At 54.1% G+C, this 27,241-nt stretch overlaps 1 protein-coding gene across 1 annotated transcript in view; it reads left to right on the top strand.

Moving 5' to 3' along the window:
* Nucleotides 1-976: 976 nt before the first annotated feature.
* The window catches only part of CD82 (CD82 molecule), a 39,118-nt gene continuing 12,853 nt past the window's right edge, over nucleotides 977-27,241 (top strand). Inside the window, exons 1-4 of the mRNA XM_028501476.2 lie at nucleotides 977-1,145; nucleotides 9,031-9,112; nucleotides 14,262-14,334; nucleotides 16,709-16,903. Coding sequence (XP_028357277.2) covers nucleotides 992-1,145; nucleotides 9,031-9,112; nucleotides 14,262-14,334; nucleotides 16,709-16,903 — 504 coding nt within the window. The 5' untranslated portion in view covers nucleotides 977-991. The remainder of the gene's footprint in view (nucleotides 1,146-9,030; nucleotides 9,113-14,261; nucleotides 14,335-16,708; nucleotides 16,904-27,241) is intronic.

A 27,241-nucleotide genomic window follows, 5' to 3' on the forward strand; every position in this document is an offset into this window, starting at 1 on the left:
TGATAGATGTAGCTAAAAGAGCACTGGCTGTGGAGCCACCCGGCCTTGGGTTCAAGTTTGCCACTCAGCAGCTGTGTGGCCTTGGGCAAGTCACTTCACCTCTCTGATCCCAGTTCTCAGATGTAAATTGGGAACAATAGTATGCCTGCCTCATAGGATTATAGTGAGGCTCAAAGGAGAGAATGTAAGACCTTAGCATAGTGTCCACTGCACTGCAGGCACTTAAGAAAAATAGTCCACCTGCAACAGAGATTCCCCTGGACCCTCTCCCCTCCCAATACCCCCACAGTGGAATTCCGTGTCTCACCCACTGCCTGGGTTCCTGTTTTATCCTTTCAGACACTAAGCACAGCAACAGAAGCCAGGAGCCCTAGGCACCCTTCTCTGATGGGGCTCATGGGGGAGGGGGCTGCTCTGGCAGGAGCTGCCCGGGCTCCCTGCCCCCTTGCCCGGGTTCAGACCTGTGCCCTTTCCCGCCCAGTTCCCAGGGCCCCTTAATACCCACGAAGCCATTAAATATTTAAATTGGGCTGTGTGGCAGCCAGGTTGCCCCAGCAACAGCCCTGCATATTTTGGGATGGATTACCAAGTCTTTCAAAGGGTCTCCTGCTGCTCCAGCCCTAAGAAGGATGAAACGTGGGAAGCGAGAACGAGTGGGAGGGAGGGCTGGGGGCTCCTGCTCCCCACCGAGGCTTAGAGATGCAGTCACCGTGGGAAACAGCCAGAGGACTTGAGGGTCAGAGAAAGCGCAGGCTTCTCCCCAGTTTTCAAGAGTCTGGACTTGAATCCAGGACTCGTGCCTGCCAGCCTGTTCTCTTCACCTGCTTCCGTCTTGTGGGCCTGTTGTCTGGATTGGGGTCTGAACCCCAGTTCTGCTCTCACCAGCTGGGCCACTGTGGGAAACTTGCTCACCTTCCCTGGGCCTCCGTGTACTCCCAGGTAACTTGGGGATAATTCATCCATTTCAGATGATGTTGGAACAGTGCTCAGCATGGCTCCTGGCCGACACAAAGCAGGAGCAGTTATTATATTGATAATATTCCATCCAGTACCCCCTGTGTGCCCTGAGGGGACTCAGAGGAAGTGGGAGACACAGCCCTGGCCACCAAAGGCTTATATCTGGTGGAGAAGGTCTGCCAGCAATGGTAAGTGCTGAGGATACATCCAGTGTTCCCTGGCCCTGGCCCCTCCAATCCCGGTGTGAGTATACAGTGGCTGCGGCCGCTGAATCCACACTCACCTTTCCCAGGGGCCTGGCGTTGCCTGGGATGCGTTTTGAGACCGGCCCCCAGCGTGTGGCAAGGAGCACCCAGGCTAGGAGTCTGGACTGTGCCGTCCAGCCCTGACTCTGCTGTGTGTCCTTGGGCAAGTCCCTTCCCCTCTGGACACCAGTCTCCTTGGCTGCAGGATGAGGGTGACTCTGAGTCACTCTCTCGGGCAGCCTCCCTTTCCAGCCAGCACAGAGGCACCAGCAAACCATAAGGATGGCCTATTCCCCCTCTCCGCTTCATCCTGTGAGTGCCCCCTTAGGAAGTAAGCCCGAGGGGATGAGGCCAGTCCTGCAAGTCCCTTCTGATCTCCACCTGCACTCTGCTCTTTAGATCTCAAAGCACCTCCTTTCCTATATGTTATTCCATCTCAAACCCCTGGGGGAAACAGAAAAGACTGTTGCCTCTCTCCCCAGCCCCAGGCTCTCTCCAGAGGCAGGAGGGTTTCCAGAGAATTAAAATCTCCACTCCAGACACTCCAGACACGTGCTGGCTGGTCCCAGCAGGAGGCCAGTGGTGTGGAATCATTGTCCAGTTTTCTTCCCTTGGAGGGAAGGCGGAAGACAGGGAGGCTGGGAGGAGGCCCTAAGCCACATGCTGGATGCTGGGTCATGTCGGAGAACCTGGGCTCTGGCTGCCCAGGGTGATGGGGGAGGGACGCTGGGCATCTGACTGGCGGACAGCCATTGGCTGGTTCCATGGTTACCCTCCTAAATTTGGGGAGCATGATTTTCAGCCTGCTTGGAGCCCTGGCCTTCCAGATAGACCTCAGGGGGGTTCTCACCTTGAGGTCTTTGAACCTAACAGTGTAGACCGCCCCCCCCGCCCGCCAGCCCAGGGATGGATCAGAAGGAAAGACCGACCGGTAGGCCCCTCCTTGAGCCCACAGAATCCAAATCTCAGGGCTGGAGCCTGGAAGTTCGAGGGCTTAACAAACTCCCCAGGGGCTTCTCAGACTGGCTGGCTCCCTGGCCTCCACTTCCACCCAAGCTGGCTATTCCTGCCCTGGGCAGGAAGGTGGCCACGTGTGGCTATGGTCAGTTTAGGGTTCTGACACCCCTCCCCTTCCCTGCCCCTATAGTCCCCTTTGCTCCTGCTGTAAACTTTCTGGCCCTCTGCTGGGGGTGGGGGCTGAGGGGAAAGGGCATCCTCTGTCTGGGGAGGGATGGAGATTGTGAGTGACAAACTGGATTGATGAGCCACAGATGGGGTGGGGCGTTACTGTCAGGGATGAGCTATGTCTAAGGCAGGAGTGCCTATCCCAGGGTCCATGGATGACATGGAACTCGAGGAATTGGTGAACTTGGGGGAGAAGATTATATCTTTGCTTTCACTAACATTTAACTAAAATTGAGCATTTCCTCCAGCTATGATCACAGGCGACAAGCCATAGCTCCATTAGCTGTACTTGTAATGTTGCCATCAACATATAGAAGCAGATACTTTCATATCACCCCAAAACTGTTGCAGATTTCCATAGTTATCAAATCTATCACTAGATCTTGAATTTAATGGGTTGATAAAGAAGTATTTGCATATTACAAATGTTTTTTAAATATTCTCATAACCATATTTTAATATAATTGGTTTAATCCTATGTATTTTATTTTATGTAGGGTTGGGGGAAAAGTGAGAGACCCTTGCTAAGAGCTCAGCTCTGGGATCAGGCCAGGGGACCCCTGCAGCCTGGCTGAGTGACCTGAGGCAGGCTGCTGGTCGTCTCTGAGCCTGGTTCAATCACAGGTCAGTGGGGGGCAGACCCACCTCCGAGGATTCTTGTGAGGATCTGTATGACGTTAGTTCAAGGCCAGGTATACAGTAAGAGATAACTAGCTGTAGGCTCTGGTTAGCATAAAGACTAACAAAAGCTTGCAGGAGGCACCCTGGAGAATAATGAGACAGACTCAGCCAGGTGAAGCAGAGGTGTTGCCAGAAGTCACCGCTTCTTGTGCCAGGCTGGGCGGAGTACCCACGTCGGGGAGAGGGCTGCCTGGAGGCTGGGGACACAGTGACACTTCCTAGCACAGGAGGAGCCGCAGAGACAGTCTGCTGGCAGATCCCCCAGATCCAGGTCCCTCAGGGCTGTGGGTTCCGCCCAAAGGCCAAGGGTGCTCACTAAATGGGGAATGAATGAAAGAACATAAAAATGAATGAAGTGTTTTCTGATATAAATTGCCACAGAATAACGGTTGGCTGGGTGGGAGCTTGTTCTTTGCTGATCCAGAGAGGCCTTGGGGTGGACACTCTCTGGATCCCATGGAAGCAGCCAGGTTGCCCACCAGCTTTTGGTGGAAGGTGCAGAGCCTTCCCAGAGGCCTTTGCAAATGGGCCATCTCAGAGCAAAGGCAGGAGGATGGAGCCATGGACCCATCCCAGGAAGTGTCGGGAATGAGCGCCTTCTGTGGCCTGAGTCCAGTCCAGGTCCGTGGGGCGGGGGGCAAGGATTGTGGCAAGGTCCCCTTGGGGACCAGTAACCCAGAGTCCCCAGGGCCACATCTCTGCAGGACAGCCAGGGCAGAAGGATGGGAATCCTGCTTTGTCCCAGAAATTTCTCCAACGTTGGGCCAGGGATTTCATCTCTCTGAGCCTCAGCTTCCCCATGTATAAAACAAGAGTGCCTATCTCCTGGGGTGGTTGGGAGGATTCGATAAAATAATGTGTGTGAAATGCTTTCAGAAGACGAAATAAATGAAGATGTTCGCCTTGAGTGGTGGGAAGAGCAGTGGGCTTAAGATCAGGAGTTCCTGGTTCTGGTGCTGCTGTGTGACTTTGGGCCAGACCCTTCCACTCTCTGGTCCTCAGCATCCCCCAGTGTGAAAAAAGAGAGTTGGAGTCAGCCCTGACTAAGGCTTCCTTCTTTGAAGACTCTCTGATGGCAGAGGAGAGGGCTCGCGGCAGGAACACGCAGTGCCCAGACCTGGTTCTACTCACAGACTAGAGACTGTGCTTTCCCAGACGCTGCAGCCACTCTGCTTCCAGCGTGGAGGCCGGGGAAGGCTGTCATTTAGGATCCGCTTCATCCACCACAGCCTCTGCCCCCAGGAGCCTAATTAGATGTTATCCCCCATCAGCTGTGTCCATGTCCCCATGTCCATGCTATCACCAGGCACGCCAGGATTTCGGGCCAGTTGCTTGTTTATGAGACCGTGCATCTTGGGATGAGGCCCAGCAGGCACCTCCAGCAAGCAAATAAGTTCTCCCCGCCCCTCAGCTTGGAACCTGATGACAAGAATCATCGTTATTCTGACCAGCCTCAGCCCCAAGTCCCGATGAAGGAACACCTGCATCTTAGAGTCAGGCAAACCTGGGTCACTTCTGGATCTGGGGCCTTTCTAGCCCCGTGGAGCCTTAGTTTCCTCTTCTGTAAAAGGGAACGATGGTTATTTATCTATTGATAATTTGCAGATCTCTTTGGAGGATCATTAGAGGTAAATGCCCATAACACAATGCCTTGCAGTATTCACTGAGGCTCAATAAATGTCGGTCCCTGCCCTGTCCTCCACACACAGGCCCCCCCAGCTTCTAGGCTCCCCCTGCAGCCCCACCAGGCAGTCAGCACTTGCTTCCCTTCTGCCCGGCATGCCCTTGGTTGATGTGGCTGTTCACACTCCTCTTTGAGTACCAGGTTATTAATTCTCAGTAGGCTCTAGTGAGTCCTTGAGGGAGGGAAGCCGCTGGTCTCCGTGCCTTGGACCCAGCCCAGTGCTGGCACTAGCAGGTGCCTGGCGTGCACAGGAAGGAAGGAACTGGATGTACAGCTGCTCAAGTGCTTTTTCCTACAGCATCTCTCAATCCACGCAATGACCCTGGGAGTTAGATCTGAGAATGCCCATCTCACAGATGGAGAGATGGAGGCTCAGGTGGTGAGGAAGCTGGCCCACGTCTTACAGCTTGTTGGGGGCAGAGCCGGTACTGGTTGGGACCCAGGTGAGGCCGCTCCCCTGGGACCCCCTGAGGCTCTGCCCTGCACCACAGCGCCCTCACCTGGCCAGAGTGCAGACAAGACGTTTCTCGGCTCCCTCCAGCCCAGATCTACATTTGCTTCCTCCAGTGGGGGCTCCTCCATCGCCCCTGTCCACCTGCCTTCTTTTCTCTCTCTCCAGAAAGCATGCCCGGGGCCTGGGGGCGGTGAAAGTAAAAGGAGTGATTTATGAACTGAGCTGTTATTCTTAATCAGAGAACCCCTCCTGGGCCTGCTCTATGCAGATGGGACTGAGCTGCCATCTGGGGCAGTGGGAGAGACAAGATTAATAATGCTGTCTGGCCCAGGCAGGGGCCTGCAGAGGAGAATGCAGCGGTGCTGCGTGACCTCACACCGTCTCTGCCCCTCTCTGGGCCTCAGGGCTCCCATCTGTCAAGGGATGGCAGGATGGGGTCATCCCCCAAAGGCCTCCAGCTGGCACGGGGGAGGATGCTAGCCAGCTCCCTGGGACGCTGCCTGGTTGCCTGATTCAGGGCAGAGCAGCACTGGGTTGGAAACTTTGGAGACCGAGGCATAGCACTCCCTCTTTCTGGTGTCCTCTCTCTTGTGCCATGTCCATGGATGAATGTCTTATCAGGTGCTCTGGTTTAGAGTCTAGCAGACTGAGGCCTGATTCATGGCCAGGTCTTACTAACCATATGAATGAATCCAGGCCAGTTAATTATATTCCCTGAGCCTCAGTTTCCTCATCTGTAAAATGGGATAATAATGGTACCTACCTCCTAGGTGAAGATTAAATAAGAGGATGCAGGAGAAATGCTTAGCAGAGTCTGGTACATGGTAAACACTCAATACTACTAGTTATTATTAGGCTCAATTATCACAAAATTGGAGCGACTAATTTGACTTTGGGGCCATTTAAAGGAAAGATATTTATATCCATCCTGACCAAGCCAGATGTCCACGGTCTGCCCCACACCCACCTCCACTGATAACCAGTGAACATGGTTTGGGCATCCACCTATTTTCAATATATGAGGATGCTGATAATAATAACTCGCCATGGGAACAGTGTTTCCAAGTGTTTTCCAAGTGTTTTCACATCATATCACTTCATTTCATGAATTCTTACAACCACCTTTGGCTTCAAAATTGAGAATCACAGTTTTCAGAGGAGAACCTAGCATCTAAGGGAGAGTAGTGACTTTCTGAAGGTCTCCAGGGTGCTGGCCAAGGCAGGTGCCGTCCCAGGCTGTGCAGAAGCAGTGGTGATGGCTGAGCAGGCAGGCATCTCCCAGGCCATCCTTTCCCAGCTCCCCCTTAGTGCAGACCTTCACTGGGTCAGAAAACAATCATGGAGAGGGCATCCTGGTGAAGAGGAGGTGAGGAGACGCTGGAGATTCACACGGAGTTCAGCACCTCCTCCCCACCCCTGGGTGAGCCTTCTGCATCAGCCAGGCCTCTCATCCCAGACTCAGTGTCCAGAGGAAGGTGGTTTGTGTCACACTCAAGATGACCACCAGCCTGAGGTGCTGGGCAGAGAATGGTGCTTTTGGGGTGCCAGGGCTGGAATGGGGCAGGGGAAGAATGGGGGTAAGAGAAAACTATGACCCCCTCCCTGCTTCCCTGAACCCTGGGGCTGGCTGTGGGGTGCACCTCCTGAACTAGACACTGGGGATTCCATTCCTTAGGCCACAGAAACCCAAGCTCTAGGAAGGACCCTGAGTTGGCTTCATCTTGCCCTGTGAGCTATCCCTGGATAGAGTTCCAGCCCAGAGCTCCTTGGGCCTTGCCTAGACCCCGGGGGCTTCTCTCCCCAGATGTCCACCCAGGTGGCAGTGTCCTGCCTGGTAGTGACAGTGTCCTCCCTTCCCCACACCTCCGGGATCAATTTCAGGGGATCTGTCACTTTTCAGATGGGGCTGGGCTTCTGCCCTCTTCCCCTCTCCTGGCCCCCATCACAGTTTTTCTAACATCTTGCCTGGAGTTTTAGAAAGAGCCTCGAATCTCAAGAGGATGCAACAGCTTTGCCACAGTTAAGCCTCAGTTTCCTTCCATAAAATGAGGCAATAGTCCACCTTAGATCTGTCTTGAGGATTCGCCATAATCCTATGAGTGAATGCAGCCCTTTCCATGAAAGCTAGTTTTGATTCTGACTGCTGGGTGTGGATTCTTGGTCCATCACTTTCTAGCTGTGTGATGCTGGACAGGTCACTTCCTTCTCCAGGTCTCGGTTTCCCCATTGTAAAATGGAGGTGATGGTATGATATCTACTTCCTAGGGTTGTTCTTGGCATTTAATGAGCTCATGCATGTAAGCATATAGCCCAAAACCATACAGCAGATACCGAGGCAGGCAGTTGAAGAACTTGCCACGTGTGTATGTTTAGGCTAAACAGGAGTCGGGTACCAGTTCCTGGGGCCTCAGAGAGCTCTCAGGAGGGCCCCTTCTCCTGCCTTTCCCCACCTCTGCCCATCCCCACCTCTATACCCCCTCAAAACTTACTCCCCTGCACCATCCCCTTCCCGGTGAAAACTCCCTAACTGCCCCCAGTGGCGTTACACCAGTGGAGAGTTTGTCCTCCTTCCTGTGGGTCCCCAGCCCTATTGTGACCCCTTCCCTGCCTCCCCCAATCTCCTACCCCCACTGCCACCCAAGTGTTGAGTTCGTGCTTGTTTGTATCTCCATTTCCTAACACAGCACCCAGCGCACAGTAGGAGTTGCTGAGCAGATGGGTGGATGGATGGAGGGAGAGAAGGATGGAGGGATGGAGGGAAGGATGGAGGGATGGAGGGAAGGATGGAGGGAGAGGAATCTTTCACCGACCGCCCCTCATCCCCACCACTGATGAGAATGGGAAGAAATCTGAACAGGTACCCAAGACGCAGAAATTCCCCCTTCCTGCCCATGGGAAGGGTGCAGTGGTGCAGCCCAAGCTCCCCCAGACCTCAGATTTTCCCTGGAAATGTCCTCTAGCCCAGTGTTTGAGCAGGAGCCGGCTATGGAATTCCCCACACATGTGATAGAACAGGAGTCTCCATCTGGGCCCGTTTGACTGCTGAAATCACACCCTCATTTCCACTGCTGGGAGCTGGCAGTGGAAATGAGGAAAGGAGTCTTCTGGCAAATCCTTATGCAAAGCCTAAGGAACCCTTTCCAGCATCAAATTTCTCTCCCCTGGGAGTCAGAGTTTCTGGGGAGGGTGTTTGATTTACGGAGCTCTGCCAGCACTCTCTCTGCTGAGGCATCAGTGCAGATGCCCAGGTAGCATCCAGGTGGCATCTTCTCCTCCCAGTTCATCAGCCACATGCAGTAGCATGTCAGCAGAGCTGAAGCCCGAGCCAGAAACCACAAGTCTCTTGAAGATGTGGTTCCCCATGCGGCCCCAACAAGGGCACCCGGGAGCTGCCATCTGGGCAGAAGGCGGGCATGGAGTGCGGGCCTCCCCAGCTGGAGTGCCCCAGGTGCTGAGAGCTTTTCATTAGCGCTAATGGGCCCAGATCAGCAAGGCACTGGCCCAGAATGTGCGTGTCCGAAGGGGGGTCGGGTTTTCATAAACAGCTTCCTTTTTTTTTTTTTCGGAACGCGGGCCTCTCACTGTTGTGGCCTCTCCCGTTGCGGAGCACAGGCTCCGGACGCGCAGGCTCAGCGGCCATGGCTCACGGGCCCAGCCGCTCCGCGGCATGTGGGATCTTCCCGGACCGGGGCACGAACCCGTGTCCCCTGCATCGGCAGGCAGACTCTCAACCACTGCGCCACCAGGGAAGCCCCATAAACAGCTTCTTGAAAGTGGCTGCTCCTTATTGGCTTCCTAGAATAATTGAATATTTTCTCTTACAGGACAAGCTGGGCCAATAAAGGAAATATACAGGAACCCCTCTGACCAAGAGACTGTCCTGCTGACATCAGAAGAACTGCCCAGGTGACCAATTGCTTCCCCCCTCCCCGTCCCTGTGCACACCTGTGCCATCCCCGATACCATCCTGTCTCCCCAGCAGACCTTTCTCAGTCTGTCTGTCTGTCCCTTCCCGTATCTCTTCTTCTGTCTCTCTTTCCCTGTCTCTGTCCTTCAGTCTTTCTCCGTCTTTCCCTCTCTTTCTGACTTTGTCTGTTTCTCTGATTTGCTGAGTCTCTACTGTTCTGTGTCTGTTTTCTCTTTTCCTACTCTTCCTGCATTTATTCATTCATTCAGACATAGGAATTGAGGACCCACATGTGCCAGGCACTGCTCTGGACACTAAGAATATGGCAGTGAACAAAGCAAGTCCATGCCTTTCTAAGCATACATTCTAACAAGGGAAGGTGTGTGCTACCAAAATAAATAAGTAAAATATTGAGCGTGGAGAGTAGCTACCAGGCAATGGCCTGGGCTTCAAGAAACAGGGCTCCAGGCCCAGATCCCTCACTAATTGGTTTTGTAACTTGGCCATTCTCCCCTTCCCTTGCACAGCCTTGGTTTTCCCATTTCCATGGTGAGGGTGTTGGGCCAGATCAGTGCTGCCCTACCTCTTCATGGCAAAGAACTTCTTTTATTGAAATCCTGGTGACATCAGTTATACAAGGGCTGGATTCTAAATCAGTGCTTACACAAACAGTAGTGTCACGTAAAAGTTCCCCTTAAAGCCCTTAAACACCTGGCTTTGTTATACATGAAACAGTCAGTGGCATCCGGGGTCACTTTGAATGATAAAGCACCCATCTGTAAGCACCAACCCTCAGAGGCCAGGGGTGGGGGTGGGGGTGGGGCGGGTGCTGTGAAGGGCACAGATGTCTTGAGACCGCGAGAGCCATGGCAGCAAGTCCACGGCTCCCACCCAGGCTCACCCTGGGGCAGGCGCCCACATGGAAGGGCAGCTGGACCCACAGCACCTGAACTGCTTTCCCAGCATGCTTTCCCTGCGCCTGTGGGATTTGATTTCACACGAGGGCAAGTTTGCCTGTGATGCTGACTCCTGCATTTCATCTCTCTGGGCCTCAAGATTTAAAGGATTTTATCGGTCAAACAGCACTGCCTTTACCAAGTCATCATTTACGAAGTATATCTTTCTCCCTAGTTCATGTACTGCCGAGTCATACATACCTAGCAGTTAGAGCTTCTGAACAACATGACAAATAGGGTTCCCACCCTGGAGTGGTTTAATGGCTCCAAAACCCAAGACACTTGCCCCTTGAGCCAGCTGGTGAGGAGGGGATGATTTCTGAGGTGTTACTTGAAATCCTGAAAATGGCTTTAGGAGACTGCTAGCCTCGGGGAACCCAGTATGAAAACCACTGACCACACTCCTCCTCCCTGAGCAGAAATCCTCCGGATCAGGGTCCTCCCCTCTCAGGGTCTGAAAGAGCAGGGCAAGGAGGGAAGGGGAGGAACCGCCGTGTGTCAGGCCTGGAGTGAGAAGCCCTACATACGTTATTTATCATTTAATCCTCAGTCCTCTGATTTCCTGAGCAGGTCAACATTCCTGGCCCTATTCTGCAGACACGAAAGCAAAGGCCCAGGGAGCTTATGTGATTTGTCCACTGGCCCCGGGGCTAGAAGGTGGTGGAGTCACGACCCGTGTGACCCTGAAGCCCCACCGTCACTGCCACCCTCCCCTCCGGGACCCTGTGGGCTTCGTGGAATGGGGAAAACTCAGTGGGCCTTTCACCCCTGGCCCCAGGGAGGGCATGGCCTTTCCATTTAGCAGAGATCCGCCCCCTCCGTCTCCTTCATAAGTGCCTTTCGAACATCTTTTTTGAGGAACAGCCCAAGCCTTTGTACCTCCACGGTCTGCAGTTTCTTCTCAATCCGCCTTCCAGAGACTACGTTCTACTCTCCTTAGAAGTAAATTAGGGCACTGCGTGGTGATGGGTTTAGCGTCCAAAAGGCTCCGTGGGTGGGTGGAGCTAACACCCAGAAGCAGGCAGCGATTGGAGGTGCCATGTGTCTGTCACTTTTGTCTGGCCAATTGGCCGTGGAGGTGTGTCCCCACATTCAGGAGCCCCTGTGGCTGGTGGAGCTGGCAGTTGTTGGTCTTTTGATTTTAGGCTGGCCGTGGGCGATGACGCAGGAGGCCGTCTCTCTGGCCACTGGGAAATAAAATGGTAGAGGAGGTGTGAAGACGGGCCTGAATTTTGGAGGAAAATGGGTGAATGGGGCGAGGGAATTAGCATTCATTGAAAATGATGATTAAGAGTTGTGGCTCCAGATTAAGACAGACATGGGTTCAAATCCTGGTTCAGGCACTTCTATGCTGTGTGACCTAAGACAAGTGATTCCATCTCTCTGAAGCTCAATTCCCTCACCTGAAAAAAGGGAAATGACATTACCTACATCCAGGAGCCTCACGAGGATTCAATGAGATTGTGCATGTTCCTTGGCACATAGTAAGAACTCAAGGGCAGCCAGCTGCTACTTGCTGTTGCTGTTATCAGCTACCATGCACCAAGCTCTGTTCTCAGTATTTTCCATACATTATGAGAAAGGCATTATTTTTTATACTAATTTTCAAGAAAAGGAAACTCGGATGTATGCAGTTCAAGAACTTGCCCCAGGCCACCAGCTAAGCAACTGGGATGTGATCCTCTGTCAGGCTCCAAAACCCTCTGTCCACTCTGTACCCTGCCCTGGAGCTGACGCCTGGGCTTCCCTGTCTCCATGCACCCTCCAGCTCACATCATCTCTTTTTCTACCTGCTTCACCTTTGAGGTTGTCAGAGGCTCTTCCTAGGAGACACGTCCCCTTTTATTGCACTCATCTGGGAGCCCAGCACTCCATAAGCCACCCATTAGATGTAATCTCTAATGAATGTGGTACATAATAAATACAGGTAGCCCGTTTATCAGCTGCCATATTTCTTACGCCCCTTAAATGCCAAAGAGCCAGAGCCAGCTGAAGCCGGATCAGACCCTGGAGAACAGCTTTGCCTGGGTAGGCAGAGGAGGGGGCCCCAGAGCCTGGCCCCCTGCAGACTTCTCAGCATCTCACTGGGGCCGCCCCTCCTGCCCTCTAAAAGCCCACCCAAGTCAGAGCCTGATGGCAGGAACTGACAGCCCATCAAACTCCATCTCCATCGTTTTGCAGATGGAGACACTGAGGCCAGAGAGAGGAAGTGACTTGCAGGGCTGGAGCTTGGGGCTCCAGACTCCCAGTCCAGTGCTCCTTCTGCCCTGCTGTCTGCCTGAACAGTGGTCCCTGGACCAGGTGGAGCACAGGATCTGGAGTGAGCTGAGGGGCATGCTTACAAGCTCCAGGATGTTGGGCACCTTCACCTCCCTGAGGCTCAGTGTCCTCATCTGTAAAATGGGCACAGTGCTTCCTGCCTCATGCGCTTGTTGAAAGATTCAGGACAGTCACTTCACGGAGCTGGAGTGTGGCTGGCAAAGAGTTGGTACTCAATGAATGTTCTTTCCTGTCCTCTTCCCCCTTTCCAAGGACGACAGGGTCTCAGCAGATGTATGGAGTTGCATCAGCCAAGTGCCCAAGGGAGAGGGGGGTCAGCATGCAGTGCCTAGGGTGCAAGTCTTTGTCCTGGGGTCCTGATCTCATGGGCAGTGATAGCCCAGTGAGTCACCTATGACTGTAAAGTTAGGTGTGTTCCTAGTAAGAGCTGTTCATCCCACTCTGAGCCAGGTGCCGTGGAGAGCCCTGACACAGGACGTCTCATTTAATCCTCACCACATGCCACGATGCACGTCCTAAATGCCCACTTTCAGATGAAGAAACTGCGGCCCAAGATGTTAAGTCACTTACCAAAGACACAGAGATAGAGAGGTGTGACGAGCCAGGATTGGAGCCCAGGTATGTCTGACTTCAGAGCCCATGCTTGCAACTGCCATGTCTAGATGCAGGTTAGTTGCTGCTTCTAGAAGGTCAGAGATGGATGAGATAGAGGAGAGCTGGTGGCTTGGTGTGGGGACCTGTTCTGGAGGAAGAGAGCCTGGGCTTGGGCATGGTGCAAGAGACGAGGCCGACCCACCATCAAGGATAATGGTTTAACAACTGATGGGAGTGGCGTGGACCAAGAGATGCTAGCTAAACAGGCCCGCCATACCCATGGGTCCCCACTGAATCTCAGCCCTCCACTGGCTGCTGGGAGGATGGGGCCTGGAACAAAGGAAGGGGTAGGTCCTCCTGGGTCTGCCCATCCTCTCCCCAGGGCTGTCAGGAAGGAAGTGTAGAAATATTGAACACTGTATATTGAATATAACCGTGACTTGTGCACCTTGAGGGAAGACTTGCGATAAGAGATGCCGTCTGCTTCCCCCGGGCATGGGGGAGGGCTACATCTTGTTTTCAAGCCCCAGTGCCTGGCATCCAGTCGTTGCACAATAAATGTTTGTTGAATAGAATTGTATTCAGTGATCCGCTACCATGGGCATACTTCTGGGGGAGGTGGGATGCTGTAGGTCTCACGATAGAGGTAGTCAGGGCGGGGGAGCATCTGGGGGCTTGGGGCCCCAGGAGGTGCCTGCAGCTCTTTCCCTGCAACACCCCTCCTCACTGGACAGGTCCTTCGAGTCGGAGGGTATGTGGGGTGGTAGGTAGTTTGTCGGGCCTGGGTTCTCATCCTGCTCTAGGACCTTAGCAAGTCCCTCAAGGCCCTGAGCCCTAGTGTCTCATCTACCAAATACGAGGCTCATGTCTGCAAGCAAGTAACATCACGATGTCACACCTCTGAGCACCTGCCACACTGAGTACCTGCTAAGCATGCTTCTGCATTATTTCAGTTAATCCTCCCAACACTGCTGGGGAGGAAGCTTCTGTTTTTAATCTCCATTTTCAAGTTGGAGAGAGCAAGAGTCAGAGAGGTGGAGTAATTTGCCCAAGACCACACAGCAAATGAGCGGTAGAGACAGGGCTTGAACCCGGGCAGGCTGGCTCTCGAGTTCTCACTCCTAACTCTGGCCTCACAGGGCAAAGCACCAGTCCTCTGATAAGGAGGTTGTTATCAGCTGCTCTCTTCCCCCATCGGCTACAAGGGCAGGCTGGCTACTGGGACACCCCAAGGAGGAGGAGAGGGGGGAGGGGCAGGAGTTCTTTTTGGATGGGGTCCCCCAGTGGGAAGACTTAAGAGGGCCTTGCTGTTTTGTAGGGGGAGCACCATGGAAGGCGACTGTCTGAGCTGCATGAAGTATCTGATGTTTGTGTTCAATTTCTTCATATTTGTAAGTATTCCTGGAACATTCTCGGGGTCTCCCCAGGCCTCTGCGGGGTGGGCAGGACTGACTGCTGCTTGAAAGTCCCATGGGGCTGAGTCCCAGGAACAGGAACAGGGGCCAGTGCTAGAAGCAGCTCTACCTGCCCAGCTGGGGGCTCACGGTGGGGAGGCCCGCTCCTAGAGTGGCCCCACTCCTAGAGCCCACCATCACAGGAGAGGTGTTTTGCACAGCCCCTGGGATGATGCTTCAGCTACTCTAAAAAAGAAAGGATAGGGGCCTTAGTCCTGGCTACTGTCTTGAAATCTGACCCGTGGTAGGGAGTTGGGGGGAGGGGGAAGGAGGATGGGGGTGATCAGAGGGCAGCAGGGAACCCCACCCAGCCCTGACCCCCAGAGCAGTTATGGACATCGGAGCTGGATGGGCGGAGAGGAGGAGCTGGATGGGCGGAGAGGACGGAGCCACCTGATGAAATCTGAAACCTCTCTGGGACCAAGAGACCTGGGTTCAAAGCCCAGCTCTGCATCTCTCCAGCTATGTGATCTGAAACACATTTCACCCCTCTGAACCTCAGTATCTTCATGCTTTAACCTCCTCCCTCAACAGGTCTTTTTGCAAATGAAGCAAGATTAGTTTAGGAAGTGCCTGGAATGTGTCAGCTCCATCCCCATCCAACCTATGGATTCTATGCGTGAAAGGACAGAGGCCCTGGGGGCCCAGATGGCCAGCCCAGCGCCCTGTAGCACAGCCCACCTGCTCTGCTCAGACCCATGGCCTCTCCCAGGAGCAAAGCCACGCTCATCGAGTGACCCCACCTCAACCTTTGACCTTAGTGCAGCCAAGACCTCGATGAGTAAACATCTACTAATGTCCCCCAGGGCAGGGTCACTAGGAAAGAGAGGCCTCTTCTGGTCAAGACTGACTCTGTCGGTCTGTCTGTCACCATCTATTTTTTGTACATTTCAGCAACTCTCCTGGATTCCCTCCCCTGCCCCTAATCCTGAAGAGCGGGGAACCCCACAGACTTGAATTCTAGACCCAACTTCCAAGCTGGGTGGCCTTGGGCAGCCCGTGTCCCTAGGTGAAATGGGGCCGAGTCATCCTGGGCCGCCCAGTTCATGCCCCCGCCCTTGAAGCAGAACTCAGCACACAATTATTAAACCCCCAAACCTCCAACAGCTATGAGGAGGTTTCCCTGGAGGTTTGTGGGGAGACCAAGGAGAAAGGCGTTGCACAGCAGACGGCAAAAATGTAGATTCTGTCGTTGGTTGTCCCTGGGTCCCTCAGGCCTCTCTGCCTCCCCCCTCCCACCACCGCACCTGAAAATATCACCTCTTGCCGCAAACCATCCAGCTCTTCCCCCAGCTTACAGACCCCTCAGCCGAGCCAAAGCTCAGCAGTTTTCTGTCATTCCTCAGGTCCTCCCACGACACGGGGATTTCAAACACTTCCCAGCCTTTAAAATCTGATGTTGCCAAATGGTTTCTCCTGCAACAGGTCTGTTTCCAATACTGGTCTGTGTCCAAGACCAATGGAATGGATGTTTATTGAACCCTGCTAAGCACCTTCACGTCCATTCTGTCCTTTCTTCTTATTCGGGGCCACCTTGGGAGGTGGGAAAAGTATCTTCTTTTAACCTATGGGTAAGCCAAGGTTCAGAGAGGTTAAGCCACTTACCCAAGGTCACACAGCTAATAAGTGGCACAGCCCTTTCTCTGGACTAAGCTGCCTCTCTCCAAAGATAAGTAAGGCATGGAGATAAGGGCCATGGAAATGAAGACATAAAAAGAATGTGATGTGAGAGTGGTGACCCCAACCCAACTGAGAGCTCCTGTTGAGGACAAAGAGGATGGCTTTTGTCTGTGTTTTCCCAGCATAGGTGTCAGAGCATGTTCATGGATTTGGCAAGGGTCCTTGGGGCTGGAGTCAGGGAGGCCTGGGGTTCAGCCCTGGCTCTGCCGTGAACTTGCTGTGTGACCTTCGGTAAGTTCGTTGGTCCCCTCTGGGGCTCAGTGTGGAATCAGAAGTTTGGACTGAATGACCTCATTACCCAGCAGCTCTAACATTTAAGGAGAATATAAAAGTGGTGGATAAACTCTACAGGACATGGTTCTCAGAAGCCCGAGGTGGGGCGTGGGTCAGAGACTGCATCTGGAGGTTGCGTGACACACCGCAGGTCAGGGCAAGTAGGGAAATTCAGAGCAGAGGAAAACGCTGCCGGAACACTGACTCGAGCAGCAAATGGAGTTTCTGCCCAGTCCAGTGGGCACGCAGCACCTCCGCCCCAGGGCCTCGCTCGGGGAAATGGCGTGTGTGTGTGGAGTGTCTAACCTCCGTGTCTGCCTGTTTCTTCTCCCCACTCCTGACTGGCCCCGGGGAGCAGCTGGGTGGGGCCTGCCTGCTGGGCGTCGGCATCTGGGTCATGGTGGACCCCACCGGCTTCCGGGAGATCGTGGCCGCCAACCCCCTGCTCATCACGGGCGCCTACATCCTCTTGGCCATGGGGGGCCTGCTTTTTCTGCTCGGCTTCCTGGGCTGCTGCGGGGCAGTCCGGGAGAACAAGTGTCTGCTGCTGTTGGTGAGTACCCCATCCTCCACCCCACCCATGGGTGCCCCGGGCTGGGCGTTGGGGGCCCTGTGTCCACACTCCAGGGGACTCACACTGAGGTCTGAGCCGAGTAGGCCGTCCTCCAGGAGCGGGAGGACCACCAGCCCTTCCTATATGCGTCTGCGCTTGGACCCGTGCCTGCCGTGTGGGTGAGCTGCTCCCAGGTGGACAGTGGCCTTGGCCTCCAGGTCTAAACAGCCAGGCTTCGCCAAGGCAGGGTCAGCTGAGAACGTCGACTCGTGATGCTTTCTACCTGTTTATAAGACCTTGAATATATAACTCTGTGGTAAAAGAGCTAAGATAGCTATCAGAGAAATCATTCAGCTTTCGCATTTCCACTTCTAGAATGGAAATGATATGACCTCTGAAGGGCCTTTATTCATTAAATAAACAGTCCTTGACCCGCTATTACAGGCCACATAGCTCACTAGGTGCTATAGATGCATCAGGGGCCGAGTGGCCGTCCCCTCCCTGGTGGACAGGCTGGTGAGAGGCAGGCGAGCCCACGAGGATGAGCTGGGCAGGCCTGGGCTTGTGTGTGCGCTCCGCTCTGTATCGTAACTAATGATGTGACTCCGAGAGGTTTCTTAACCTCTCTGAGCTTTAGTGTCTTCTCGTCAAGTGAGGGGCGAACCAGCTCAGCTATAGGTTGGAGCCAAACAAGACAAGCGGTGGATGTCCTGTTTCTCTGGTCTTCTGTGTCCACATGGGCTGTGGCCCTTTGGGCCTCTGCTTACTTCCCTGGCCTTGGTGATGGGGCTTCCTCTCCTATGAGGTCCTGTGCCCCCGGGGCTAGGAAAACCGGGTAGAGTGCAGTCCTGCTGGAGGGTAGGTTAAAAACAGCCCAGCTTAGAAGCGTGTGCGTGGAAGGGCCAGCTTGCAGACGCTCCTCATGGGTGAGCAGCTGCGTGGGTCGGGGGTTAAGTGATAGGGAGACGTGGGCTGGTCAGTGACGTGGGCTTGCAAGGCGTCTGTCCACTCCTGCCGATGAGCCGGCACCAGTGGCTTTGGGAGGCAGAGATCTGGCACAAATGCCTCCTCCCCAGATTAGAACAGACTGTACACTCCCCATCCGTGTCACAGAGAGAAAGTGAAATCAGCTGTGATGCGTGTGACACAGGCGCCCTGGGTCCCTCTGGCCTCGGGCAGCAGGGTATAAGCACTGCAAACTTTCCTTCTGGAGAGAAACAAAGAAACCCGAGGGCTCCCCCTGGTGGAGAGCTCTGCACAGTGTCCGACGGTGCAGGGAAAAGTCTGGGCTTGGGGAGCTGGGGACTTTGAAAGGAGCTGAGTATGGGTCCCAGGACACACCAGAGCTCCCTTCCTACATCCCTCCTCTGCCCACCCTGCATCTCAGCCCCCAGGGCTCATCCAACGTTAATGGGCTCATCCCTGAAGCCAAGACAGGAAGCCAGGCTGGGGCTCTGGGCCAGAAGCAGGCTGGAGGCTTCGCAAGCCCTCTCCAGCTAAGTGGCTCCCTCAGAGCCTGCCAGCTGGACAAGACATCGCTCTCCCCAGTGCTTAGGGGAGAAGGCTGAGACCCCGGGATAGGAGGAGGTTTGCTCCAAGTCCTCTGAGAGAGAGTTAAGTCCCGGCTGTGGCCGGTGCGCCCACCGAACCTTAAAGTCATCCCTTCCCATCCCCTCTTCTGCCTCCGGCCTCTCACTGTTGCGGCCTCTCCCGCTGCGGAGCACAGGCTCCGGACGCGCAGGCTCAGCGGCCACGGCTCACGGGCCCAGCCGCTCCGCGGCAATGTGGGATCCTCCCGGACCGGGGCCCGAACCCGTGTCCCCTGCATCGGCAGGCGGACTCTCAACCACTGCGCCACCAGGGAAGCCCTCTCCCTTTCTTTTCTCGCTCTTTCTCTGCCTCTGTCTTCCTGTCTCTCTATCTCTGCCTTTCTCTTGATCTCTTGGTTTCTGTGCCTGCTGCCTTTCCTTCTCCTTCTCCTGGACCACGCCCCCTCCCCCGCCTGCCTCTGTCTTTCTTTACTTCCCCTGCTTCCTTTCCCCCTTCTCCTCTCCTCCCCTCTCTCCCCTTCCCCTCCCCTCCCCTCTCTCTCTCAGAGCCCTAACACACACAACCCTGAGGTCACAGTGCAGGTCAAAGCCAGGGGAGTCTTGGACTCAGGTCTGCTGTCTCTCAGACCAGGGCTGATCCAGAGGCTCCTAACCTGGAATGGACTCAAGGGGTCCAAAACTCACCCAAAATTATGTGCAGAATATGTCAGGGCCTCCATGTGTGTGCCTGTACCTATGTGTTGTATGCGTGCGTGGTACGCATGCTTGCGTGTTTCTAGGGCCACCACAGCTTCTGGAAGGTTTTCAGAAAGATTCATGAAAAATAGGAAGAACTGCTTTCTCTTCCAACCTGGACTCAGCTGTGTGGTGGTTCCAGCTGAAGAGAGGCCCCAGGTCTCACCCCTCCCGGCCACTGCATCCTTTTAAGAAGTCTGAGCCGCCTCCTTGCCCTTCAGGGAAGGAGGGAAGACATCTTGAGAGAAGCCAAGAGAGAGTGACTTTAGTCACCTCTGGAACTGTGGCTTAAAGGCTTGCAGAGAGAGGAGGCCTGGGGATAGGAGTGAGCAGGGCACCCCTCTGCCTCGCTGTGAGGCTAAACCCCAAGGGGTCCCAGTGACCCTTAGCCCTGGGGACAATGAGTCTAATGTCAGCTAACGGTCAGCTCTTCTAAGAACACGTTTTCCAAACACTCCTGTTGATCAGTTTTACAGCATTTTCACGTACCATGGAACAATTTCAGCCTATTGGTGAGACTGTATGGCATCCCCTTTTTCCTAGTTGCTTACCTATAACTAGTTCGAGGAATGTTTTTAACCCATTTTTTGAAAGATTCACATTTTAAAAATATTTTATAACCAAGACCTGCTAAAGTGGAAGAGAGAACAGCAAAAAGAGATGAGTGTAATTTAAAAGTGATAAATGAGCTGAATTGTTCATGAAGTATGTAAATTTGGTAAATATTATTAGAAATGAGAACTAAAAGCAGACATGCTGTAGGCAGATGGGTTAGAAAAGTCTGGAAATGCTCACAAGTAGGCAAAATAGCAGTTTTTACCCCTTGATTAATTTTCTGAGCCTAAGCAAAGCGTGATAAAGTTGATGTTCAGGAATTACTGGCAACTGTGTCCTGAGGCAAATGGGGGTGAAGTCAGATTAACTCAAGGCAAACAAACCCTGGGAAAGGCCCTGGTTAAGGGAAGCCCCAGGAAGCATCAGCCCTGTGGCCAGGTCCAGGAGGAACCCCTCCAAATAACCAGTAGTACTCAAGCAGGAGGAAATTATTTCATGCTGGAGAAGTTACAGAAGTGACATTGTTACTGATGTTGGCCCCAAAGCCCTGCACTTTCCTTCAGGTGACTTAAACTCACACACTCATGTCACCCCTCAGTCCCCATGCTTGGGGAGACCTGCTCCAGGCAGGAGCAATGGCCAGGAGATCTGCAGACCCCCTTCCTCTGGGGAGGCCTGCTTTCCCCATCCATCAGTTACCAGGTTCATTCTTTAATTTCATCTCATGAATCTTATGCTTTTCATCTCATGAATTTCATTTCATGAATCATGAACCTTGGCTCAATGGATACTCCATGAGGATGGGGACCACATCTGCCTTATGTGTATTTGTTTGCCAGTACCTAGCACAGTACCTGGCACAGCTTAAGTGCTCAATAAACAGCCCTAGAATGAAGGAACAGAGAGGAGGTGGTCTCAGAGTTGTGGGTAAGAACATGGGCCTTGGAGTCAGAAAAACCTTATTCTAATCCCTGCTCTGCCACTTCCTGGCTGTGTGACCTGGGGTCAGTTACTTAACCTCTCTGAACTTCAGGTTCCTCATATGTAAAATGAAGATAATAATACCTCCTTCTCAGCCATAGTGTTGTGATCAGGGTTCCGTAAGAAAATATGCATCTTGCTTAACTCTGTTCCTGGCACACATAAGCATTTGATAAATGTGAAAGCAAAAGGATTGGTGTCGATCCACAAGAGGCCCTGCAGGCCATCTGAAAGTCTTAAGACTTGGAGGCTCTTCTGGGTTCCAGGATAACATGGTGTAAGGAGGCTGTGTTCTGGAATCAGAGTTCCTGTGTTTATCCCATCTGGGCCAGCTTGGTCAAGTTCTACCCTCTCAGGGTTCCAGTTTCCCCATGAGTAAAGCAGAGGTGTTGTTGAGAACAGCAGCTGCTACTCCAGGCTGCCCAGAGGGTTCAGTGAAATCACCCATGTAAGAGCCACAGTGCTTAGGTGTTAAGCACCCCATAGATTGTAGCTACTGTTATTTTCCCGGAGATCGCCCGCGCCAGCCCTTGTCTTTAGGAAGGCCATGCTTCCTCTTGGTTCTGAGCGGCCACCTGAGCCGTGCTCACATCGTGCCAGCCTCGTGCACAGCGCTTCACCTGCATCATCTCGCTGACACGGTGCTAAGTCCCCTGGAAAGTGCACGCAGGCTCCCAGAGTGATGAGCACGCGGAGTTCACGAGTTCTGTCTCATCCGTAGTTTATAACTGTCTGAGCCGGGGTTGATAGGCAGAGACAGCTCAGTCACGTCGCTGGGGTGGAAACCATTTCTGAGGCCGCTCTTTGCCAGCCTGAGGACTGCCAGCAACTCCACCGAGAGGGCAGAGGGCGGGGCGGGGCTCCGCGGAGGCCATGTGAAAGAGAACCGGTTGACCGTCTGTCACCAGCCAAATGGAGATGCCAGGGGCCCTGCCAGGGCCCTCCATCACTGTCACAGGGCTGAGAGGCTGCAGAGGTGGGGAGCATACCTCTCAGCCCAAGGACGAGCTCGTGGAAGTGGAGGGGGATGGGATGGGCATCGTGGCCAGGGGCAGCGTGCCCGGGACACAGGTGTCCCTCTGTCTTTCTCCTTTCTGGTTAGGGAGCTCTGCCTCCCAACCTCAGTCCAAGGTCACCCCACACAGCTGACTACAGCAAGGCTGCCCCTGACCTGCTGGAACCAGAGCCCCAGGGTTCAGAAGAGCCACTGCCAGGCCAGCCCTGAACTGTGCTCTTCAGCAGAGAGAGACAAGGGGTAGCGTGGTGCTCTGAAAGGAGCTGGATTAAGAGGACAGGATTTGGTCTCCAATTTTTGAGCTGCACACCTTTGGAAAGGAAAGTTATTCTCCTTCTCTGGCTTGCTTCCTCCCCTGTGGAAATGGGGGCTAAACAGAAAAGAGACCGTGGGACAGGTGTCGGGTTCTGATGCCAAGCAAGCCTCTATGAGACCAGAGACCATGGGCTTGAACCTGGCGAGACCTCCCCCCCGCCCCCCGCCCCTGTGGCTAAGGAGTGAACAATGCACGCCTTGTGCTGGCTGATCTGTTTAAGCCAGGGGCTCTCCTTGGGTTTGGACATTGAAAAAGAAAAAACAAAGCCTTTGGCAGGTCTAGGAGATGTTTCATGTCTGCATCCTGTACGGATCATCTCACTCTGCATCCTAAGCTCTCCCCGAGTGCAGTCCTCAGACCAAGGAGTTTGGAGAAACCTCGGGACCTCTATGGGGCAGCTGCTGTTAGCGCTGAAAAGTCAGGGAGGGTATATGACTGGGGTCTTCCTGGGATGACGATAAAGTGACAGAAACCTTCTGACCGGAAGAGACAGGATCCAGGAGAGGGACAACCCTGTTGGCTCCAAAGATGGATTGTTGGTGTGTTTATTATGAAAAATGTCTGGCTTATGGCAGTTAAGTTCCTCAGTCTTTCAGAATCAGTACGTTGTGTCAATTGTGTGACAGATGGAAGGGTGCCTCGGCAAGCGGTCACCTGTCCCCTTCCCGCCCGCCCTCGGGGCTCACGAGCCTGCCCCCTTCTCTCTGCAGTTCTTCTTGTTCATCCTGATCATCTTCTTGGCGGAGCTCTCGGCGGCCATCTTGGCCTTCATCTTCAGGGAAAACGTACGTACTGGGCCCCGTGTGCTCCGGCCCCATTCATGGCCAGCCCCTCCCTCCCCAGAGGGTCTCACAGAGTCAGTGCCCTCTCATCCAGTAGTTCCAGCCCAAATCACAACCCACCGGCCCAGCAAGGCCCCACAGCCCAAAGAGAGACCCCAGTGAGCCTCTCCCTGCAAGGGCTTTTCCAGAAGGTCAGAGTCAGAGGGCCCTTAAGGGTCTCTGCTCTTCCCAAGCATCTGGTGCAACCCCACACCTGGTTCTAGCATCTTCCATTCCACACCTTGCCCAGCTGTGGCCCAACAGTAGTCATCTGACAGTCTGAGGATAGTCACAGAGGCTGTCCCCCCAGCACAGAATGTGTGCCATGCAGGAGAACAGGACAGAGCCCTCTTGGATGAGGCCCTGGCAAGTATGAAATTTGGGCAACTTGCCCCCATAGACCATCTTATCACAGAGGCTCCAACCATCCGGGTCCCCGCCCTTCCCTGCAGCAAGGAGCAGGGTCATACCTCTCACACACGGTGGCTTCTTCAGGGCCTGGGACGCAGTGCATCCACTTGGCTCTGTCTAAGGAACAGCTCAGGGTGGGGGTGGCGGTGGCATGAGGGGAGAGCGCCCCACTGTGGACCAGCCCTCCCTCTGGGAGGAGCTGCAGGGACGGTGGAGGTTCCCAGGTGGCCCTGGCCTCAGGCTTGCCGAGGCCCGTGTGGGTAGACTGCGTTTTCTTGTCGGGGATCTAACGATGCAGGGAGGCCACAGGTCCTGGGGTTGGAGGTGAGGGCCTGCCCCAAGTTAGCTGCTTTGGAGGAGGATCACTGGCACCAGGACCCTGAGGCCTTCCCCCTCCCTTCCCCGGAGCAGATCACTGGAGAGGCCAGGGAGGGGAGCTGTATCAAGCTGCTGTCGATCTCAGCCTGCCCCCTCCCTTTGCCTCCAGCTCACCCGCGAATTCTTCACCAAGGAGCTCACCAAGCACTACCGGGGCAACAACGACACAGACGTCTTCTCTGCCACCTGGAACTCTGTCATGATCACAGTGAGTGGCCCCAGGGATGCTGTGAGCATTCAGAGCCCCGATGCCCAGTGCAGCCAGTGTCTGGCCTCCAGAGCCCGCCTTGTTCATGTGTCTGCAGAGACATCAGTAATCAATCAGGCACTGATCCACCCGGCCCAGACCGGGCCTCAGAACCCTCATTCGCACAGCATGCTGGCAGCCATTGCCCATCCATCACAGTCCAGACTCAGGAGGAAACCTGTTTGCTCCCCCTGTCTTGAGTCCTCAAGCAATTGTAACGGTCATTGATGATAGGAATCATAGCAACTATTTATTGAGTGCTAAGTGCCGGTGAGGTAGAAATGGTTACCACCACCCTCACGTTACAGATGAGGACGCTGGAGGCTCAGAGAAGCTGAGTGACTTTCCCACAGTTGCGCAGGAGGCGCAGGTGCAGCCAACCCACACCTGGGTCTTGACTCCGCTCCAGCCCGCTGCTTCACAGTGGCCTTTGAAGTGGCTGTGTGTCTCTGCACCCTCATACCTGGGTCCAGCTCCCATCCCCCCTCCTCTTTGCTCTCCTCCTAGTTTGGTTGCTGCGGGGTCAACGGGCCTGAAGACTTTAAGTTTGCAACAGTTTTCCGACTCCTGACTTTGGACGGTGACGAGGTGCCGGAGGCCTGCTGCCGGAGAGAACCCCAGAGTCGGGACGGGGTCCTGCTGAGCAGGGAGGAATGCCTCCTGGGAAGGGACCTGTTCCTGAACAAGCAGGTACCAGGCCCTGCTCCCCCAGGCAGGGGAAGCCTGTCCATTGGGGCTTGGGTGGCCAGAGCTGGGTGGGTGACAGTGTGGGCCCTGAAGGTCTGAAGGCACTCAGGGAATCCCATGGAAATGTTGGCTGTGATATGGGACTCCTGAACGGGGGCTGAGGAAGGCTCCATGCGTGCTCCTGAGATCCAACCAAAAGGGGGAAAGGATGAGAATGTCAGACAGTCCATCAATGGCCATGAGCATTCAGAGCCCTGATGCCCGCTGCAGCCAGTGTCTGACCTCCAGAGCCCGCCTTGTTCACGTGTCTGCACAGACATCAATAATCAATCAGACTGATTGAGGAGTGGGCCTTTTGGCTGGGGCTCAGGGGTGACTAGGAGTTTTCCAGTGTTCCAGGTAGAACCCTCCCTGAGCTTCTGGTAATGCAGGTGTCAGGAGCCAGAAACAGAATTACACAGTGGGGGCACCTCCTCAGCTGTGCATTTTATTTGGAGGGAAGCTCACCTTTGCCATGTGGGAGCGCTTCCGGATCCCACAGGAGCAAGGTTTCCCTGACCTTAATCTCCAGGGTCTGGGAAGCTCCTAGACTTCTTGGCTTCTTTTACAACCCAAGGACTTCATCTCAATCTCAGAAGAAGCCCTTTCCCTTCCTGTGTGCGCCACCTCTGGGGGCTGCAAGGGCCCCTGCTGTGCCCCCTCTGTGAGGCAGACAGTGCCCTTGACCTTGATCCCCTTCCCACTGACCAGTCCCCATACACCTCAGGGGTGTGTGTGAGACCAGGCTAGGCAGAGCAGTGGGGGAGAATGAGGGTGACCTGAGCCCCACACCCCTCACTTGATTCGGCCTTTGATGAGGCTCTCATGGCAGAGTGCCAGGTGCAGGGGACACAGCAGGGGACAGCAGACAAGACCCCTGCTCCTGCGGGGCTTACAGTCTGGTTAGAGGAAGCAGACGATAGGCAAGCAGCCAACACATAGCAAGTGATAATTTCACACGAAATAATAATTTTACTATAAAGAAAATAAAACTAGATGATGGGCTAGAAGGGACTGGGGTGGGATGGGGGCGAGGCTCAAGTCAGGCCTCTTAGAGTCCCGGGGTGGGGGTGGGGGTGGGAGTTGGGCTGCGGCCTGACCCTGACTGTCTGATGAGACTCTTTCCAGCCTCAGCTTTGCCTCATGAACTCAGCACCCTCATCCCCTGCACCTGCTCATGTCATGTCCAAGGACTCCTCAGGGTCCAAAGCCACATTCCTCTACCCCTTATGGTCCTGCCTCCCTGCACTGGGGGAAAGAGACCTAAATAAAGAAACAAAGGTCCTGGAATCAGGCTGCTATGAGCTGGCGGCAGGGGCAGCGCCCCAGGAGTTAGGTCTCAGTTGTGAGGAGAGGCTGCAGGGCGTGGGGGGGGTGTTTCAGGCTGTGATGTCAGGCAGACCTTGGCTGTTAGCAGCTGTGTCACCTTGGCCAAGACACACTCTCCGGACCTCAGATTCCCGACACAGTGGCAGAGACTGCTGGCTGCCCCCATGCTCGGTTCATGCTTCCTCCTTGGAAAGAGGAGGTTTAGAGACCCCATGACCACCAGGTAAAACCCCCCTTTCCAGCCTCCCTTGCAGCTAAGCCATATGACCCAGTTCTAGCTGAAGGGAGGTGAGCAGAGGCGATTTGTGCAATGGAGTCATGTCCTTAAGAGGAAGCACTGTGCCTGCCCCTCCTTCTCCCCCCCAACCCCTGGCTGGTGGTGACAGCCATCGTGACAGCCATCTCAAACCTTGCAGAGGAGGGTGGCCCCCTAGAATGTCAGAGCATCAAGGCGCCTGGGACACACAACTCCATGGAGCAGAGCAGCCAGCACAGCTTGGGAGTTGATAAAGACAAACAAACTTCTACCATTAGGACTGCCTGCTGCCCACAGCCAAGCTTCTATCTTAAGGCCACTTGTGAATTGTTCAGGGAGGTTTCCCATGGGCCCTGTTCTTTTAGGGCTTCATCCTGACATGCTTCCCATTTCTGGATTCATCCACCATTATGATGCCTCCTTCCATCTCCTGGGTGTGGCTTTGAAATTGAAGTTAATCAGAGAGGTCCCTGTGCGGGTACATTAGTTCTTTACGATGACTCTTCCCCTGTTTCTCATGAGGATTACCAGAGATTGACTTCTGGGATTCCTTTTCTGAGACACTAGCATCCCTCCTGAGCATTCTTTCCTTTTAAAAGCCTCTGCTGAGGGACTATTTCTATTTGATTTTTCTCCAAAGCCCACTTCCCTGAAGCCCAGGATGCATTTCTGAATTTGCCTCACATCCTCATCACAGTTTTGAGTCAGTGAACAACATGTTTGATTCCAAGTAGCTGAAAATCTAAACTTAAAAGGGTTGAAGCAAATGGCAAGAATTCTGGAAGACAGTGGCTTCTCATATTTAACAGTGGCTCCATCATGTCAATCAAGGCCTAGTCTCTGTGATCCTTGTGGCCTTTCTTTGTGCTTAGTACTTCATGGTGGCAAAATGGCTGCCATGGCTCCAGACATCCCACCCATGTTGAAGACAGGAAGAAGGTGGCACCAGCTTCTTTCCCAGAAACCCCCGTCGGACTTCTGCTTCAGTCTCGCTGGCCAGGACTCAGTCATATGGCTG

This window comes from Physeter macrocephalus, chromosome 16 (assembly GCF_002837175.3).
Source record: "Physeter macrocephalus isolate SW-GA chromosome 16, ASM283717v5, whole genome shotgun sequence".
Taxonomy (NCBI): domain Eukaryota; kingdom Metazoa; phylum Chordata; class Mammalia; order Artiodactyla; family Physeteridae; genus Physeter; species Physeter macrocephalus.